This window comes from Taudactylus pleione, unplaced genomic scaffold, assembly GCF_031769625.1.
Source record: "Taudactylus pleione unplaced genomic scaffold, aTauple2 ptg000380l, whole genome shotgun sequence".
Lineage (NCBI taxonomy): Eukaryota > Metazoa > Chordata > Amphibia > Anura > Myobatrachidae > Taudactylus > Taudactylus pleione.
This window is the reverse complement of record NW_028284781.1, coordinates 4,111,700-4,129,325: the sequence shown is the minus strand read 5'-3', so window position 1 is coordinate 4,129,325 and position 17,626 is coordinate 4,111,700. Positions and strand designations below refer to the sequence as shown.

General features: G+C 39.6%; 1 protein-coding gene across 3 annotated transcripts in view; it reads left to right on the top strand.

Annotated features, from left to right (window-relative positions):
- Nucleotides 1-17,626, top strand: part of DIP2C (DIP2 acetate--CoA ligase C (putative)) — a 530,217-nt gene that overhangs the window by 243,801 nt on the left and 268,790 nt on the right. For 2 of the 3 annotated variants that reach the window (XM_088445439.1, XM_088445438.1), the window contains 2 exons: nucleotides 2,137-2,262; nucleotides 3,713-3,922. In XM_088445439.1, the coding sequence (XP_088301565.1) occupies nucleotides 2,137-2,262; nucleotides 3,713-3,922 (336 nt within the window). Of the gene's footprint in view, nucleotides 1-2,136; nucleotides 2,263-3,712; nucleotides 3,923-6,971; nucleotides 7,002-8,242; nucleotides 8,381-17,626 lie in introns of all 3 variants that reach the window. The other variant, XM_088445440.1, reaches the window with a different exon arrangement.

Below are 17,626 nucleotides of genomic sequence, written 5' to 3'. Positions count from 1 at the left end.
ATAAAGCGGGCGCGCGCCCGATACTTTATCCCAGGAAAATCTCCGATGTGGAGTGAAAAGTCCAGCACAGACTTTTCGCTCCCATATTGAATACCCCTGTATAGGCGATAGAAAGATTCTAAGACCATTTTTTAAATCTATGTGGGAAATGCATATATAATACCACCTGAGGTGCCCTGTGACAAAATCTTTATTTCCCAGTGTAATTTAAGACCGTTTACACTTAAAAAAATAAAATAAAATAATGTCTGTTTTTGCACAAATTCTGGACAGCTTTATTTTTACACTTTATTTTTAGATTTGTGATAGGACAAGCCCCTCCTAATCTACATTTTTGCAAATTTTAAATGTGCCCCATCTGGCCCACCTGCAGTTCAATGTGCCCCATCTGGCCCACCTGCAGTTCAACATGGTTTTGCCAATCTCTAGATTGACCATTTAAGATTTCCAGTATAGGGGGGAATTCAAATAGTCGTGATAATGTGATAGCTTAACACACGTTACCGCTTACCATGGCTGTGCACGTCCACGTTTTTTTACACAATCCTATTACAAAAGTCGCTATGTGGCATTCACCCAAAAAATTTTCATGTATTTTGCGGTGTAAAAATTGGGAAATTTCCCTGTACTCAAAAAAAAAAAAAAAAAGCCAAACTGATGTAGGATAACGATATATGTGTGTATTAGTGGCTGTAATAAAAGTATTCGGGCTTCTTAATGTGTGTCAAATGGCTGTTATATGCTTGTTTCTAGAACAATTAAAAAATGACATAAAGCAAATGTTTTTTTTTCTTTGTTTGTTTTTTTAATTCTGGGTGTATACAAATACCTATGTGTGATAATTAAAAATTTTATATTGGAAAAAAAAGTATATATTTGTGTAATTTAAAGACACCTTTAAAAAACCCCCCACCAAAATATTTCTTTAGCACTCACCTGCAATCTTAAACCTTTCCCACTTAAATACACCTGTCCCACTCATAAAGCACCCCCCCCCCCATATACCTGTCCCTCATCAGTTACCCCATTTTTCAGCACTTTGTTCCTTTTCACCCCAAAAATTACATGTCATTATTGGCCATATTAAGCTAATTAAAAACTTATTTTTGCCTCATGAGGCATTAAGTAGGGGGGTCCCAGTGGTTCTGAACCAAGTCTCGACATTTTAAGCCAATAATAAGGGTTTTGCACAACTTTTCACCTACTAAGGAGATGGTAAAAACTTTTTGCTCCAAATAGTATGGAGAATTTGCACCCGCAAAAAGTTGCAGCTAATAGGATTGAATTCCCCCCTAAGTGTGTATTAAACGTGTCTTGTTTGTAAATGTTTTCTAAACTTTTTAACATTGTATGTACAAAGTTGAAGTTGACAATAATAACAAATAGATGGATGCATCTGTTTTATATTGTTTTGTTACTAAGAAAGGGTATAATGTTTATTCAATGTTGAATTTCCTAATGTGTGCTGGTAAGACATTATTATAGTGTGCTGTGATTGGTTTAGAGCAGTGGTCTCCAACGTTAATTGAGGTGTGAGCTACTTTAGAAAAATTAAACCTCCTGAAGAGGTACTAAAATTGTAGAAAGAAAAATCTAATAACCGAACAATTGAAGGTAATTTAATGAAAATGAAATAAAAAAATGTTTCATAGAAAATAAAAATGCATTTAATTATTACATTGATTGTTGTAGTTTGTAAATAAAATTTAAGCACAGGCACATTTCACTGTTGATTACCTGCTCAAAGGAGGTACGTGCAGTAGAGGAGCAAAACATATAGGCAGGGCTGCTGTGTGATTATTTTTTTTTCGACAGGGTTGGGCGGGAGTCACTCGCCCCGCCGTAGCATAGACGCCATGGGTGGAACCATGGAGAAGCACGTCAGGTGATTGCTGTACACACTGTGGCAATCACCTGACGTGCTTCCCTGTGACCCACCCATGGCATCAATTACACGGGGGAGCACACGTCAGAGGTCACTTCCTCCTAGTTGACTCGACAGTACTGCAGCTAGGTGAGCTACCAAAATCAAGACGGCGAGCTACCGGTAGCTCGCGAGCTACATGTTGGGGACCACTGGTTTAGTGTATCACAGGAACAAACCTTTTCTCTATATCATGTGTGCTGTTATTATAGATGTACATACAGAAGCAGTCCAAGCAGCCCTCGCTAAGCATAAAGAAAGGAAAATGGCTGTACCCATGCCATCCAAACGTCGCTCGCTTGTGGTGCAAACCTCAATGGATGCGTACACACCCCCAGGTTAGCCAGCATCTATATATTATTCTTGATTTCTTTTGTTTATGTTTTCACAATTTCAGATTTCATAAACATTACTGTATTGTTTATAATAATGGCTGTTAGTGGTCATAGCAGCAACCCAGACTCCTTTTCCAAGTTTCTCCAGGGCTGAAGCAGTGTGACATGCAGCCTCCCACTAGCATATAGATGGTGAAATGTTGGCATGAACCATCCAGTGTGGCCAAGGATTAAATGGATAATTGCATTTAGGGGGAGGTTTATCAAACCTTCTAAAGAGGACAAGTGGAGGTGCTGCCCAGATTCTAGCTATCATTTTATAGAATGTCCCCGAAAAATGATATCTAGGATCAGGTTGGTTGCTATTGGCAACAGCTCCAATTGTACTCTTTAGAAGGTTTGATAAATCTCCCCCTTGTGGTGTGTTCATTGCGGGAAACTATTTGTGCCAAATTATGTATCACTACTACTTATTCCTTGGAGTCCAGTTATTACATAAAGAATAAAAAAAACTGAAATTAAAATTTTCCGATATGAACCATATAAAGGTTTAATATATTGTTCAATGCTATTCTGACTTTTCACCGCAACTCTTGTAAAAAGTACACTGTAGATCCCCAAATTCTCTTCTGTCTATTTCGACGACATCTGCTGGCAATTACAGCAGTACCTTCTCCATCTTCTAGCTGACTCACTGATTAAGGACTTTCCAAGTTCTCCCTGATTCTTTTATGAGTCAATAGGAAGCTGGCATCAGGGCCAGGTGGTACAATACTCTGTGCTGTTTCTTAAGGGCCAACGAGCCATGGGCCTGTTAGCTGTTCAGCCACTTCATATAAAAGGCTTTTGGAGATCTTCACTTTGACCCACACTGTTTATCCCTCCAGAGTTTGTTTCACTTCCAGCCTAGTCTTAAAAGACTAAGACTGGTTATCAATTGGGGTTGGAGGAAGATGCCACGTATCATATTTCTTTCCTGCTATTTCCTGGCCCTTCATTTTGCTGTTAGATCCTAAAAAAGTCCCTTTACAGTCATATCCTGATCCTTACTTTCCAGCATTCTAATTTAACTTACAAACATGTGCGAACATCTCCCTCACATCCTTAAACAAAACCTGGAAATTCCTAACATAATTAAAGATCTCCTAGGTAACCCTTTTGCATTTTGGTGAGAAGACCTTTTTCTAGTGCTAACCAACTTTATTTTATGTATAATATTCACATCAGTAATACACATCATTTAAGATATATTAATTTAAGATAGTTGCATTATTTGTTATATGTCAACTATGAGAATAACTCTGTCCTGTTGGCATGTTTTATGCAATCAGAAGAACATTAATGAACCTATGGTTTTCAGCACTAAACATCATTCTTGGTACATTTGTTTTCTTGATTCCTCTATACTGATTTATGCGTTTTGGTACAGTGACCTTATTTGTGTCTTGGGTAGATACCTCTTCAGGGTCAGAAGACGAAGGTTCAGTACAAGGGGACTCCCAGGGAACTCCCACCTCAAGCCAGGGGAGTATAAACATGGAGCACTGGATAAGCCAAGCAATCCATGGATCAACCACATCAACCACTTCTTCCTCTTCAACACAGAGTGGGGGCAGCAGTGCCGCACACAGATTAGCAGATGTTATGGCCCAGACGCATATAGGTTGGTACTATTCATGTTACTTACTTTTGTTATTAGTACTACTGTTGATAGTATAAAATTGAAAGGTGTCTATAATACACTTATTCTTTTACTGACTTAGGTCCATTCAGCTTTTTGCGTAATTGCCTCAGTGATGTAGTGGATTTTCTTTGTATTAGCAGAGTGTAAAGAAATATAATGGAACATTGCTATGATTATTCTGTTTTTTAATTTTTTTTCTTAATTATGATTTTTAAAGTAGAGTATTGGTAAATGTCAGATGCTACTTAAAGGGCATTTTGCTGATTAAGAAGAGATTGGCAAAATCTGAGCAAACTGTGGGGGTGTGTTTTTGTTTGGTTTTTTTAAAGTCATAGAGTAAAGTTCTCATCACACTAGAATGACAGGAAGGTGGATCTGAATTTAGAGTCCTAAACAGCAGCAGCAGTACATCTGATAAAACAAAAGGATTGAGAGTATATATAGAAATGTTGATCTCTACTTGCAAAAGTAGGATATATTTTATTCCGGTCACCCACGGGGTTTTTCCATAAAGATTAAACGCATTATAGATAGATCACACACACGCACACACTCTCTCACACGCACACACTCTCTCACACGCACACACTCTCTCACACGCACACTCTCTCTCTCTCTCACACTCTCTCTCTCACACTCTCTCTCTCACACTCTCTCTCTCACACTCTCTCTCTCACACTCTCTCTCTCACACTCTCTCTCACACTCTCTCTCACACTCTCTCTCACTCTCTCTCACACTCTCTCTCACACACTCTCTCTCACACACTCTCTCTCACACACTCTCTCACACACTCTCTCTCTCACACTCTCTCTCTCACACTCTCTCTCTCACACTCTCTCTCTCACACTCTCTCTCTCACGCTCTCTCTCACGCTCTCTCTCACGCTCTCTCTCACGCTCTCTCTCTCACGCTCTCTCTCACGCTCTCTCACGCTCTCTCTCTCTCGCGCTCTCTCTCTCGCGCTCTCTCTCTCGCGCTCTCTCTCTCGCGCTCTCTCTCTCGCGCTCTCTCTCTCGCGCTCTCTCTCTCACACTCTCTCTCACACGCTCTCTCTCTCACGCTCTCGCTCTCTCTCGCTCTCTCTCGCTCTCTCTCGCTCTCTCTCGCTCTCTCTCGCTCTCGAGAGAGAGAGCGAGAGAGAGCGAGAGAGAGCGCGAGAGAGAGCGCGAGAGAGAGCGAGAGCGCGAGAGAGAGAGAGCGCGCCTCTCTCACACGCTCTCTCTCTCACACGCTCTCTCTCTCACACGCTCTCTCTCTCACACGCTCTCTCTCTCTCACACGCTCTCTCTCTCTCACACGCTCTCTCTCTCTCACACGCTCTCTCTCTCTCACACGCTCTCTCTCTCTCACACGCTCTCTCTCTCTCACACGCTCTCTCTCTCTCACACGCTCTCTCTCTCTCACACGCTCTCTCTCTCTCACACGCTCTCTCTCTCTCTCACACGCTCTCTCTCTCTCTCACACGCTCTCTCTCTCTTAATATTATCTATTCCTCTAATTTCCGCATCTCAACTGCATTTTACAAAATTAATAATGTATTTGCATTTATATTTCATCCTTGCACATAATTATGCATTAGCGAGTAATATTGACCCCGTCTTTGTGCTCTGGAAAAATGTGAATTTGCATCCCTTGAATTAAAAACAACTTGAAGAATAAAGAAATAGAAAAATGAATGCTAATTAAGTAACCTCCACAGGTTTAGTATTTTTTTGTTTATTGCAATGTTAATGTCATTTAAGGCTTAAAATGTATCTGTTACCTGTACACATTGGGTGGAAACATTTTAGACTAACGCAATACACCGGACATTAATATAAGGTCTATCAATTTGCTAGGAACAAATTACATTTCTGCTGTCCGGTCACTAATTTCTACTGAGGTGATTGATTGCGTTTAGAGATGAGTGAAAATATCTAAACAGTTCCATCAAATTCACCTCGTAATCATTGGTCACAAAGTGGTTTGTGTTTTGCTTGTCCTTAAGTGTTCCCAGCCCATCGCTATCCACACTACACAGAATAATGAAATTAATGTCATCCTCCGTTTTATTCAGACTATTGTGTAAAATGCAAATGAACAAATACAGTGGTGGAATAACATTATGCAGAATAGCAAAACAAAGCTGAAACTCCAAGATTGTATCAGTGGAATTGTGAAAGCCTGTACTGCCAAAAAAAACTTGATTGTGTAAGTTTTTATACAATCTCACTAATAGCAACCAACAAAATATTAACCTCTACTGTACACCGTTATCAGGTACACTTTACATGGCAGATTCACTGTGATACCTGTCATTTGTTGTCAGGTTTGAGGGAGAATTTTACTCCACTTGGTTTCTATTGTTAATTCTTTGGATTCTGTTTTCCATCCACCTAGATGCTCACAATGTTTGGAAGTTTTTTTTTTTTCCAGTTTCTTTTTATTTCTATATTTACATTTAATGCTGATGCATAATGAGTTTTAAGAAGTGTTCTCAGTCCAAAGACGAGGTATACTTAAGTGGTTTATGTAATTGTGGTATAATAAAAGATTTCATACATACTGTAGGTCTGCCTTACTTGGGGCCAGAGATGGAACGTTATACAAAGCTTGATGAATCACAGAGATGCCAGCTGATTATCTGCCTAGATTAGGGGGTTCATCACTCCTACCTTGGTGTGTTCTTGTGAACGAAAGAATTTCAAAGTTCACAGCAATGCTCAAATGATAGTTACTCAGAGAGACTCTGGCACTGCGCCCTTAGAGGGCACCCCACTCCTACACCAGTGGATTGGCTAAACCAATATTCATAAAGAGGCGGCATCAATTCACAAGCACCTAGGGGTATCAGTGAGGCATGAGGCACAAATCGAAGAGTGAGGTAATGGATCCTTGTGAAAGCATTGGCTGCGTTGTTTGGAATGTGTACAGATCACTGTAGATAAATGCTTTCAGATTGTCATTTGTGTTTTTGTTATGCCATTATCAAATAAGTTCTCTGAGTTTTTGGCATCTTGGTTTACGATTGCTTTTCTCCCCTGAAGGAAATAGAAGGACAGATGATCAGTATCACAGTATGTATAGCTGACATGTCTGCATCTTGTATTGCTCTGTAGCTACCCCAGCTTCTCCCTTGTTATGCTGATCTGTCCCTGTACTTAGTTTGGCTCTTTGCTTTTCCAAACCAAAACATATAAAGGGGCTGATCCTGTGTCTGATGCATTTCCAGTGGCTTTCCCGCCTGGCCGCGGCTGCCTGCTTACTACATTGCGCTAATGCTGTGCAAGGCCGTAACTAGGCTAGTGCGACCAGTGCCATGGCACAGGGCACCGCAGGACAGGGGGCGCTGTTTGGGCCTGTCAATTTTCTGTTTATTATCAATCTTACTTGTAGCTTTCTCTTCTTTTATTCCAGCGTCTCCTGGCCTCCCCTATCTCTTCCCTGGCCATTCCCCATGAGGCCATGGCCCTTTCCAGGTGCACTATCATCTGTCCCTATTTAAAAAATGGGGGGGGGGTGCCAATGCTGTCTCTGGCACAGGGCACCAAAAAGTCTAGCTACGACTCTGATGCTGTGTATAGTAACATATCCCTGCAGCTAGATGTCGAAGCTTGTCCCGCCCACTGCTCTGACCTCCACAGCTGTCACCATTTGTATTGGGACCTACACCTGAAACACACGTCCCACCTCTGTCTGTGCACTGCCAACCAGCACTGAAGTCGCCTGACACTTCTATAATGGAGACTTCCATGAGACGAGACGGATCACTTCCGTGCCTCCCATTTACCACCCAGATAGTGTGGTCCGCCATGGGATGAATCAGCCTGCATGCATTAGCGGTCTCCAGCTGTGTGCTTAAGTCTGATTTGGCGTATGTGCAGTCACCGATGTATTTCTTTGGCGCGTGCACAGTTAGGTGAAATCCACGCATTACGTCGGCATGACTTGCCTCCAACGCAGAATCAGCCCCAAAATCCACAAGCATTGAAAGCCTTGAAAATCCTTAGGACAATGTGCATGAAAGCAGATTGCACTAGATCATAGCTAACTGGTGTCATACTTGTAGATGGGGGGGATTATTGCTAATGCTCACGGTGGTACATCAGCTCTTATATACACAGGATTTCCATAACTACCAGGCTTTCATACATATTCGACAATTACATGCCCACATTCTGTTTGCTAAAGATGTTTTTAATCAGTGAGTTCTAACATCAGACCTCTCTGATTATAAACCTATAATGCACATTGACTCCTTCACTACATAGCTGCAAGGTAATCCTCATATCTTGGTGTGTTTTACCTTTACTGACAGTTGTGCATTCCATCAAGGACCACTTTCAAAATAAGTCTTGCGACACAAGTGGTGGTGGCTTTTTCTTAACGACAAATGGACAGAATCAGGCGAGTGCTAAAGGTGCTTCTTGCCTTTGGCAAAGTACACCTAGAAATGGTGAGTACAGAAAGTTTCCCAAACTCCTCCTCTCTCCCTCCCCCACATTGTAGCTTTATACACACAAACACACACACACACACACACACACACACACACATATATATATATATATATATATATATATATATATTTCACTCCCAGCACTAAATAATATATTTTGATATATATTCTCCAGTATTTTAATGATGCATATTTTGTAACCGATAACCTGTAATTATTAGCTGTCACTTCTTTACTAAAATAGATGGGTGAATATCATCATGCTTTGGTCAGTTTTGGAATTGTGAAATGTTAAACAGTGTAACCATTCATATAACGTATCTTTTATATATACAGATGTAGTTATCTCACATTTTTAACTTTACCTACAGTCATACAGATGTGTCATCGTACATCTAGCCTCAATATGCCGTGCAGCGCGACTTGCCTGGCCTGAATGAGCCGCCAGGTCCCGTTCCTCTGTGCTAGCGCCGGGCGTTTTTTTTGCAGATAATGCGTCTAAGTCAAATGTCAGAGGAAAGAATTTTCTTTTCTACCTAATGCGTCTAAGTCGCAATGTGATGAGACTGGAATGCACCAACAGACTGTGCTGATTAATTTGATATGCGAAACATGTATATCTGTGTACACCTTAGTCTGTATATGAAGCACAACATAACTTGGTATGTAAAAAAAACTGCGGCCGCGACATTGTAGCATTTCGTGTACAGATTCGGAGACCGTTGCTAATACACACGCAATCGGCCAACTGTTGTGTTCTGCGCATGCGCGAACCGGCCACTGTGTTCAGGACTGCGATCCCATGGACTATGTAGACCCATGATTGACAAGAAGTGCCGTTTGGGTGTGGGTAGTCAGCAGAAAGCAGGTGTGCCAGTGCATTTGCATGCCATTTCAGGGGCGTGCATAAATTACCTACTGCGAGACCCTACGCAGCCTGAGGCCTGATAGAGTGCATGGCTGTTAGCAATTTCTGAGTCAGGGCTTGTGCAAGTGTGCTTGGGGGGTCCGATGGTACTCTATTCTACCAATGGTTTTGCTATTCTGTTAAGTATTACGGATGTGCGTATGGTAAAGTGGGCATCCTTGACTGAATTTGCATGGCGATCGCAGTGGATTAGCTTGCTATTGCAGTTGAACTACCTGCGTACGCAGTATTGCGATCCGTAGTGAATCGAGCCATCAGTCGCACACAGATATACAATTGTCACATGTCATATTAATCAGCACACCAGGACCTTGTGTGCCAAGAGAGTCTTTATAGAGCGACTGCAGCAAAGATGTGTAAGCTGGCAGAATATGAACACTATTACCAGAGTCACTTTGCAGCTCAGCAAATGTCTAAACACATCCATTTTGATTTCTTGGACACTTTTCTCAATCTTATGAATAACTGTTGTAGCTGCATAACTGTTTTCTGATTATACAAAGCTATATAGGTTTATAAAGATGGAGAAACATAGCAACTTGCTTCAAAAAGATTAAGGACAACAAAAATCTAGGCTGTGACATGGGAGAGAGACAACATTTAATGTAGATAATTGTATAGTGTCTAGGCCACTAAGGGGCAACAGGAAGCCTGCTAAGGGATCACCCTCAGGGTTATGCCCTGGCTCTGCTTACTATTAAATAAAATATAACCTTTATTAAATTCCACATAAAATTATAACTTAAACATATAACCCATAAATAAGTAGAAAACAAAAAACATGTTTTTAAATAAGTGACAGGGACTGTCTGAATAGACAAAAAGGGAGGTTATGCACAATTATTCACTAGGTGTATAAGCAGAAAATATGTGAATTATTTATACCTTTGATTTGGTTAGATCACATATTGTTGACTGCACTATTGACAATTGTAACAGGATGATGTAACAGTTATAGGGGTCTTTTTACTAAGCAGTGTTAGGAGACAGAGTGAAAAGTAATAAGGTGCCAGCCAATCGGCTCCTAACTGCCATCTCACAGGCTGTGTTTGAAAAATGACAGTTGGGAGCTGATTGGCTGGCACCTTATCACTTTCTTATCACTTTTCACTCTGTCTCCTAACACTGCTTAGTAAATAGACCCCATAGATTGTTTCGAGTTGTTCACTGTAAATTCATTTAATACACTGTATCCTGTTCTAACAAACATCCCATCTGTCGTGATGTTGGCGCTCACAATGCTGGCACTGGAATCCCGATACCAGTTAGAATCGAGTCACCAGCATCCCGGCGGTAAGTAGTGGTATTAAGGGGAGGGTTAGGGGTTAGGCACAAGGGGGGAGGGTTAGGTTTAGGCTGCGGGGGAGGATTAGGTTTAAGGGTAGGGTTATGATACTTACCAACAGGTAACCCTGTTGAGATGCCGGCATCGGGATTCTGACCACTGGGATTACAAGTGCTGGTATCCCGTACTCAAGCCAAACATCCTACTGCTGATCTGGAAAGCATTATAATTGCCTTTAGTTGTTATTTTTATTCATTTATATGCCTCCACACTGTCATCAAATGCAATATTTAAACATGTTAAATAAACACATGTATGACATAACAAAAGTTTATTGAGTAACAGCATAGGAAATAAAGTGCAGAAAGTTAATGACAGTGTGGAAGCATATACATTAATACTTATATACAACTAAGGTGTATATAATGCTAACCATATCAGCATTTCCCTCTAATCGAAATTCAGCAGTAGCCAGAGGAATACGTTAAATTAACTTTAATACAAAACATAAATTATCCCAATTGGGTGAAAAGATAAAAACATCAGTCGCAGACAATAATGCAATTAAAACTTCACTAAAAACAACTTCAATAAATATATGATCTGATTAGTGGTTCAATTGCTAATTGGTAAAGTGTCCATGCATAAACAATAATATGAATAATAGTTTGAGATCACTTTGTTCATAAAGTGTCTGTGCATATAGAAGAAAAAATCAAATAAGATCAATGGTTGGATTCCTACCATAAGGTAAAGTATGGGGCCCCTTGGCCTTCCGGACCTAGGAATTCCGGAGGGCTAAAGCAAGGGGAAGGATGTGATGGGCCCCAAAGCTTGTGTCAAATGGTTTCCAACCCGCAGTCACTACAGCCAACACGTTTCGACCGTCTCCTGGGTCTTTGTCAAGGCTGGACATGAAGTGACTGATCAGGGTTTATATACTGTTAGAATGACTCACTTCCTGTTTGTGATTATCCAAAACAGGAAGTGATGCTGGAGCCTCTTACTCAGGAAGAAAGAAAAGCCATTAAAACTTTAAAGGAAGATTAGAATGTGATTCTGAAACCTGCAGATAAAGGTGGAGGTGTTGTCATCGTGGATAGAAATAAATATGAAGATGAAATTACTAGACAACTCTAAGACAATCAGACGTACCAGAAATTAAGGAGCGATCCCACGAATCAAATAAAGAAAGAGATGGAAAAATGCTATACAAATATAAGGAAAAAGGAACTATAAGTGAAGATGTTGATAAGTGATCTATATCTTACCAAAGGTGCACAAAAACCCAGAAACCCCTTCCACCCCTGGAAGACCTATAATATCCGGGGTTGATGGTTTTAACATCTAACCTTTCGTCCTTCATAGATTACCATCTTCAACCCTTGGTCAAAAAGAACGACTCCTACTTAAAAGACACTATGGACATTTTAAATAAATTGGAGGACATTAAGTGGGAAAGAAATATGATCCTAGTAACGGCAGACGTAACGTCCCTCTATACTATTATCAATCATGAGCAAGGCAAAGAGGCCCTTTTACATTTTTTATCAAATACAGATATGACGGAGGATTTTAGGAATTTTATTATAGAAAGCATTGATTTTATTTTAAAAAACAACTATTTCTTTTTTAAAGGTGATTTTTTATTTGCAAAAACAAGGGACTGCAATGGGGACCAAGTTCACCCCCAGTTACGCTAACTTATTTATGGCTCATTGGGAGAATAAAAAAATACAAGGAGTAATTAATGGGGCGAACTTGGTCCGTTGGTTTCTCTATATTGACGACATTATTTTTATTTGTAAGGGAACTGAAGAAAATCTGAAATGTTTTATGGAGGACCTCCAATGTGAATGAAAATAATATATTTTTAACTTTCACTTCTAGTAAACCCCTCTTACACTTTTTGGACTTGGAAATCTATATCAAAGAAGACAAAATTCACACCAGAGGGTACAAAAAACCCACGGATTCCAATACATATAAACCAATTAATAACGAACATCATAAAAAATGGCTTGATGGAATCCCAAGGAGCCAATATATACTCCTTCGATGTAATTGTACGGAAGAAGTATTGAAACAACAAATTAAAACTATGGAAGACCAATTTCTACAAAGTGGCTATGAACCCACTCTTGAAAAAAAGCAGGGGAAATGGCCCTTCAAACTGAAAGAAAAAAGCTCCTAGTACCAAGATCAAGAAATCAAAAGAAGAACAGTAAAGCAGAATGGGCATTTTTTTACACAATATAATAGTGAGCTCAAAGATACTGCTCTGTATCTTTGTGCTCACTATTAGTATTAGTATTAAAGTATTGGAAAATTTTGCTGAGTGATCCGATATTAAAAGAAATCATTCCAGCAATTCCATCTTTCATCTACCGGAAGGCACCTAATCTAAAGAACAAGCTAGTAAAAAGTTCAACAGATGAAATACATAAGAACTAAAGGATTTCATAGATGTGGACTATGCATCGCTTGTCGCACCATCAAGGGAAAAGGAACAAAAACTGAAGAATTTTCTGTGAATGGCAAAGTATATAAAATCAACCAATTCATCACATGCAATACTAACAATGTCATGTGGCCTTATGTATGTGGTGAGGACCACTAGACCTCTAAAAACCCGTATAGGAGAACACGTGAGGAATATTAAAAAGGGAACAGTGCCACATTCAATACCGGAACATTTTAAAAAATCACACAATTGCTCTTGTGAAGGACTAAAATACTTCATTGGGATTGAAAATATCAGACCAAATTGGAGACAGAAAAATATTGAAGATTGCTTAGCAAGGGCTGAAATGCGCTGGATTTTTAATCTGAAAACCCTTGTTCCTGGGGGTTTAAATGCGGACTTTGAACTTAAGTGTTCTTGTAAATACGATCTTATCAAATCCCCCTTTTTTAACTATCCATTTTTAATTATCCATATATATGTCCTCACATTTTACTCGGTTCTATTCATTTTGCCATTCGTTGTCTTTTTCTTCCCCTTCCTTTAGCCCTCCGGAGTTCCTAGGTCCGGAAGGCCAAGGGGCCCCATACTTTACCTTATGGTAGGAATCCAACCATTGATCTTATTTGATTTTTTTCTTCTATATGCACAGACACTTTATGAACAAAGTGATCTCAAACTATTATTCATATTATTGTTTATGCATGGACACTTTACCAATTAGCAATTGAACCACTAATCACATCATATATTTATTGAAGTTGTTTTTGGTGAAGTTTTAATTGCATTATTGTCTACGACTGATGTTTTTATCTTTTCACCCAATTGGGATAATTTATGATTTGTATTAAAGTTATTTTAACGTATTCCTCTGGCTACTGCTGAATTTGGATTAGAGGGAAAGCGCCAGTGAACTACATACCTTTTATATTTTTACTTCTGTATACCATAGTAACATCTATCAAAAAGGTCTAAAAACACCGAAGCAGCAAACTTTGTGAAAACCAATACTTGTGTCATTCTCAAAACTTTTGGCCATGGCTGTAGGCATGAAAGGTCTTTCTCTTTCCTGTTCCAAAATAAGAATATATCTGATGATCTTTTCATTCCAGGGACCATAGAGGGGAGAATAAGAGGGGAATTCAATTAAAGGCGAAAAGCCATTTTCGCCAGTTTTTTTGCGAAAATTTTGCCTAAAAAAAATCTACCAAATTCAATTCCAGGACAATTTCGCCTAAGCAAAAACAATTCTCCAAAAAAGATTTGCCAATCAAAAGCAGGTGAAAAGAAATGCAAAATCTTTATTTTGGGGTGCAAACGTGGGGAAACAACTCAGAACCCTTGGGACAGGTCCCCAAAGGACAAATCTGCAAAAACAACAAAAAAACCTAAGAACACCCCAAAAAAGACATGTCATTTTTGGGGTTAAAATTTAAAACGTGGGGGTATAAAAAGTAGCGAAATAGACTTTTTTGGGGGTCCCCAAGTATGGGTCAGGTGTTTTTGGAATTGCAGGTGCATGCAGCAGGTGCATTTTTCATGTTTTTAAAAAGTTTACTTTAGAGACACAAAAACATGCTAGCACCCATTTCCAAGTAACCCAAATTTGACAGGAATACTTATTTTCAACAAAAAATACAGCTTTATGCCATTCTTCACCACTTTTACAAGACGCTAATGTCAAGCAATTTACACAACTTAAGTACCTAAAATAGTCTTATTAGGGCTATTAGTACACATCTATATTGATTCCCTATGTTAATGTATCTTTTTCTGGGGTACAGACTGATTTCCACAATTCTTTCAGTACTTTTCACCTGTTCCGCATTCGCCTATTTCCATTTTCCCCTGTTTTGCAATTGAATTAGACGAAAAGCGGGGACACGCATTGGAATAAATTCGCCTCTGAAACAGACAAATGAGGCGAAAAGTCGGACAGGTGAAAACTTAGCCTCTAATTGAATTCCCTTCTAAGTCACCAGTTAGGCATAGATGAAAGACAGTGTCACAGTAATAGTGGCTAATTTCTAGATTTCTTTAACACATGAAGTAGTGATGACAAATTCAATGGAATCCAATCATGGATTGGATGCTCTTTCAAGAAATGGTGTCTGTGCAATCTTGACGTTATGGTAACAACTTAATAACGGATTGCTGTGTTTTGGTTTTAGGATTTACTTGTTTCTCCCCTGTGGCTACTTTTGGGACAATGAGGGTTTTCTTCTGCCTTCCTCTGGATCAACACAATTACAATTTTTAAACATTTACATTTGATGAGCCTTGCTATAAATATATAACCTGTACAATCATACTTATTTATAATATCTGTCGAGACTATGCAGTTGGTCAATGTTGAAAGATGGGGCGATTTAAAAAAATTCCTTCTAGTCAATTACCACTCTTGAACCTGGCTTATCGTGTCCCAGACTTCAATCTTAATTATTGGCATTACAAAGGCATTAAAAAAATATATAAGATTCATATTGAGATAATTGATCTTATAGCCTTTATTCAAATCCAAACTAAATATGAAATTTAATTGTGAGACTGAAACAGTGGATACAAAGCCACGATTATACTACTTCCCTATTAATTCTTCCATTGTACTCATCTTCTTCCCATCTTGCTTGCCTGCTTTTGGGACCACAGTTCTAGAATATTATGGATGGAAAGTGACAACTGCAATGGTCAGTGGCGATGCAATTTGCATCATCCTGTTCCATTTCCCCGCTGTGCAGGGCCGCATTTTCCGGCATCACACATCAGCTTTGGCAAGTGCTTGTCCATGAACTCTGAGAAGAGGAGCAGGGAGGTGGGCAGAGTGCCATGAATCACAGTCCTGTCCCCTGTGACATATAGGCGGGATACCCACTTTCCTGGAGACCAAATTCGGGAGTCGCCTGAAAGCTCAGGGAGAGTGGGCAAGTATTCATCTTGGGCGTACTAATTACAATTCACTGCAAAATAAGTCATAAAGCCCCAGCACTACTCTCCAGGTAGCCCAGGTGGATTGCCACCAAAATTCAGGAGTCTCCTAGACATTCTAAGAGAGTAGACAAATAAGATCTTTCCTGACTTCTAAAGGTTTCAATATCACATAGACATTCACCATAGGAGATGATAAGCAAATAGTTTAAAGACAATTGGAAGCAGATTGTCACAGTATATTTACAGAGTGGGAGTTCATTTTTACAAACTAATACTGCATGTCTGAATGTATCCATCATTCACAAATGTTGCTCAAAATAATACATAGATTGGACTGGACAAAAATGGTTGTGGAATTCTATGTGAACCAAAATTTATATGCAAGATTCCAATGGCTAAATGGCCAGCAGCAGGTGAATATATTGCACAAAAAGCCACAGACTAAAAGTTGAACAGTGCAAAAAGTAGTGTTACCCACCATCAAACAAGTTAAAGAAGGTTGTGCCAACATGCTTAATTTTGCATCTAACACTACTAGATCATACTTGCCATCTCTCCAGGAAGGTCTGGGAGAGTCCCAAATTTAGGTACCCGGTCTCCCATCAAAGTTGGCCTATCTCCCAGTGCTGCCAGCTTGGCACCTGAAGAAAACCGCCCGAAGTTTGGATGAATCACACTGAATTGTGGCATCCTTACCCGTTCCCCCGCTTTGAAACGCCATGATGGTGGCTTAGAACAGGTGGGACAATGCCATGGTGGCATGTAGCTCCACCCCACGCCCCCCACCCATTGTAAAATTGCAGTAAATTGCATCTTTAAACACCTGGAAGCAGGTCAAGAATGTAGCACCACGCCCCCCCCCCCATTCAGATAATGAAAGTCTGCATGTATGCACTACATATACCTTTTTGATAAAAACTGGAATGTTATCATCTGAGAGAGTTTTATTTATTCATTTTTATTTTTTAAATAGGGAATTAATTTTATTTTTAGTTACGTTTCGGAATACTGTGTCTGTGTAATTATTCTTTATGTCTCTATGTACTTTGAGTTATTATTTGAATACCTCTCCCATCTCTCCTGCAACTGCCCTGGACCCAAAAATACTATATGAGTAATTTTTTTTATATTCCCTATTTCATGTCTTGCTTTCCTTGTTGAATTTTTTTTTGTATTAAAATAAAACCCCAGCAAGAGCTAGCAGGATATCTTGTCGCAGTGAGACGTTAATGGAGTATTTAGAGATTGATGTATGATGGGTGGTTAATATGACTCGGGTCAGCACTTCCAAATTGTTCCTTGCTGATGCTTTTTGATCTATCCCTGCTGTTTGTTTGGGAGAAATGATTTGTCTGTGAAAGTGGAGACTGATGCTGCTGCGGACATACTTGAGTAGAAGGACTGATGATCACAACGAAGCCTGATTTATGGATGCTTTAATTTTAAAAGTGCTGAAGAACCACTTATATGAGGAGATTTATTTGCCCACCTTGCCAGTACATTTTATCCCAGTTGTAAGTTAAAGTATGTAACGTTTCCTTATTATGGCAGAAGTTGTCTGTGGTGCAGGAAATAGCTGACAAAAGACAATAAAGGTCCATAGGTCCCTAGGCTAATTTGCTCTTTACAGGTGTGCGT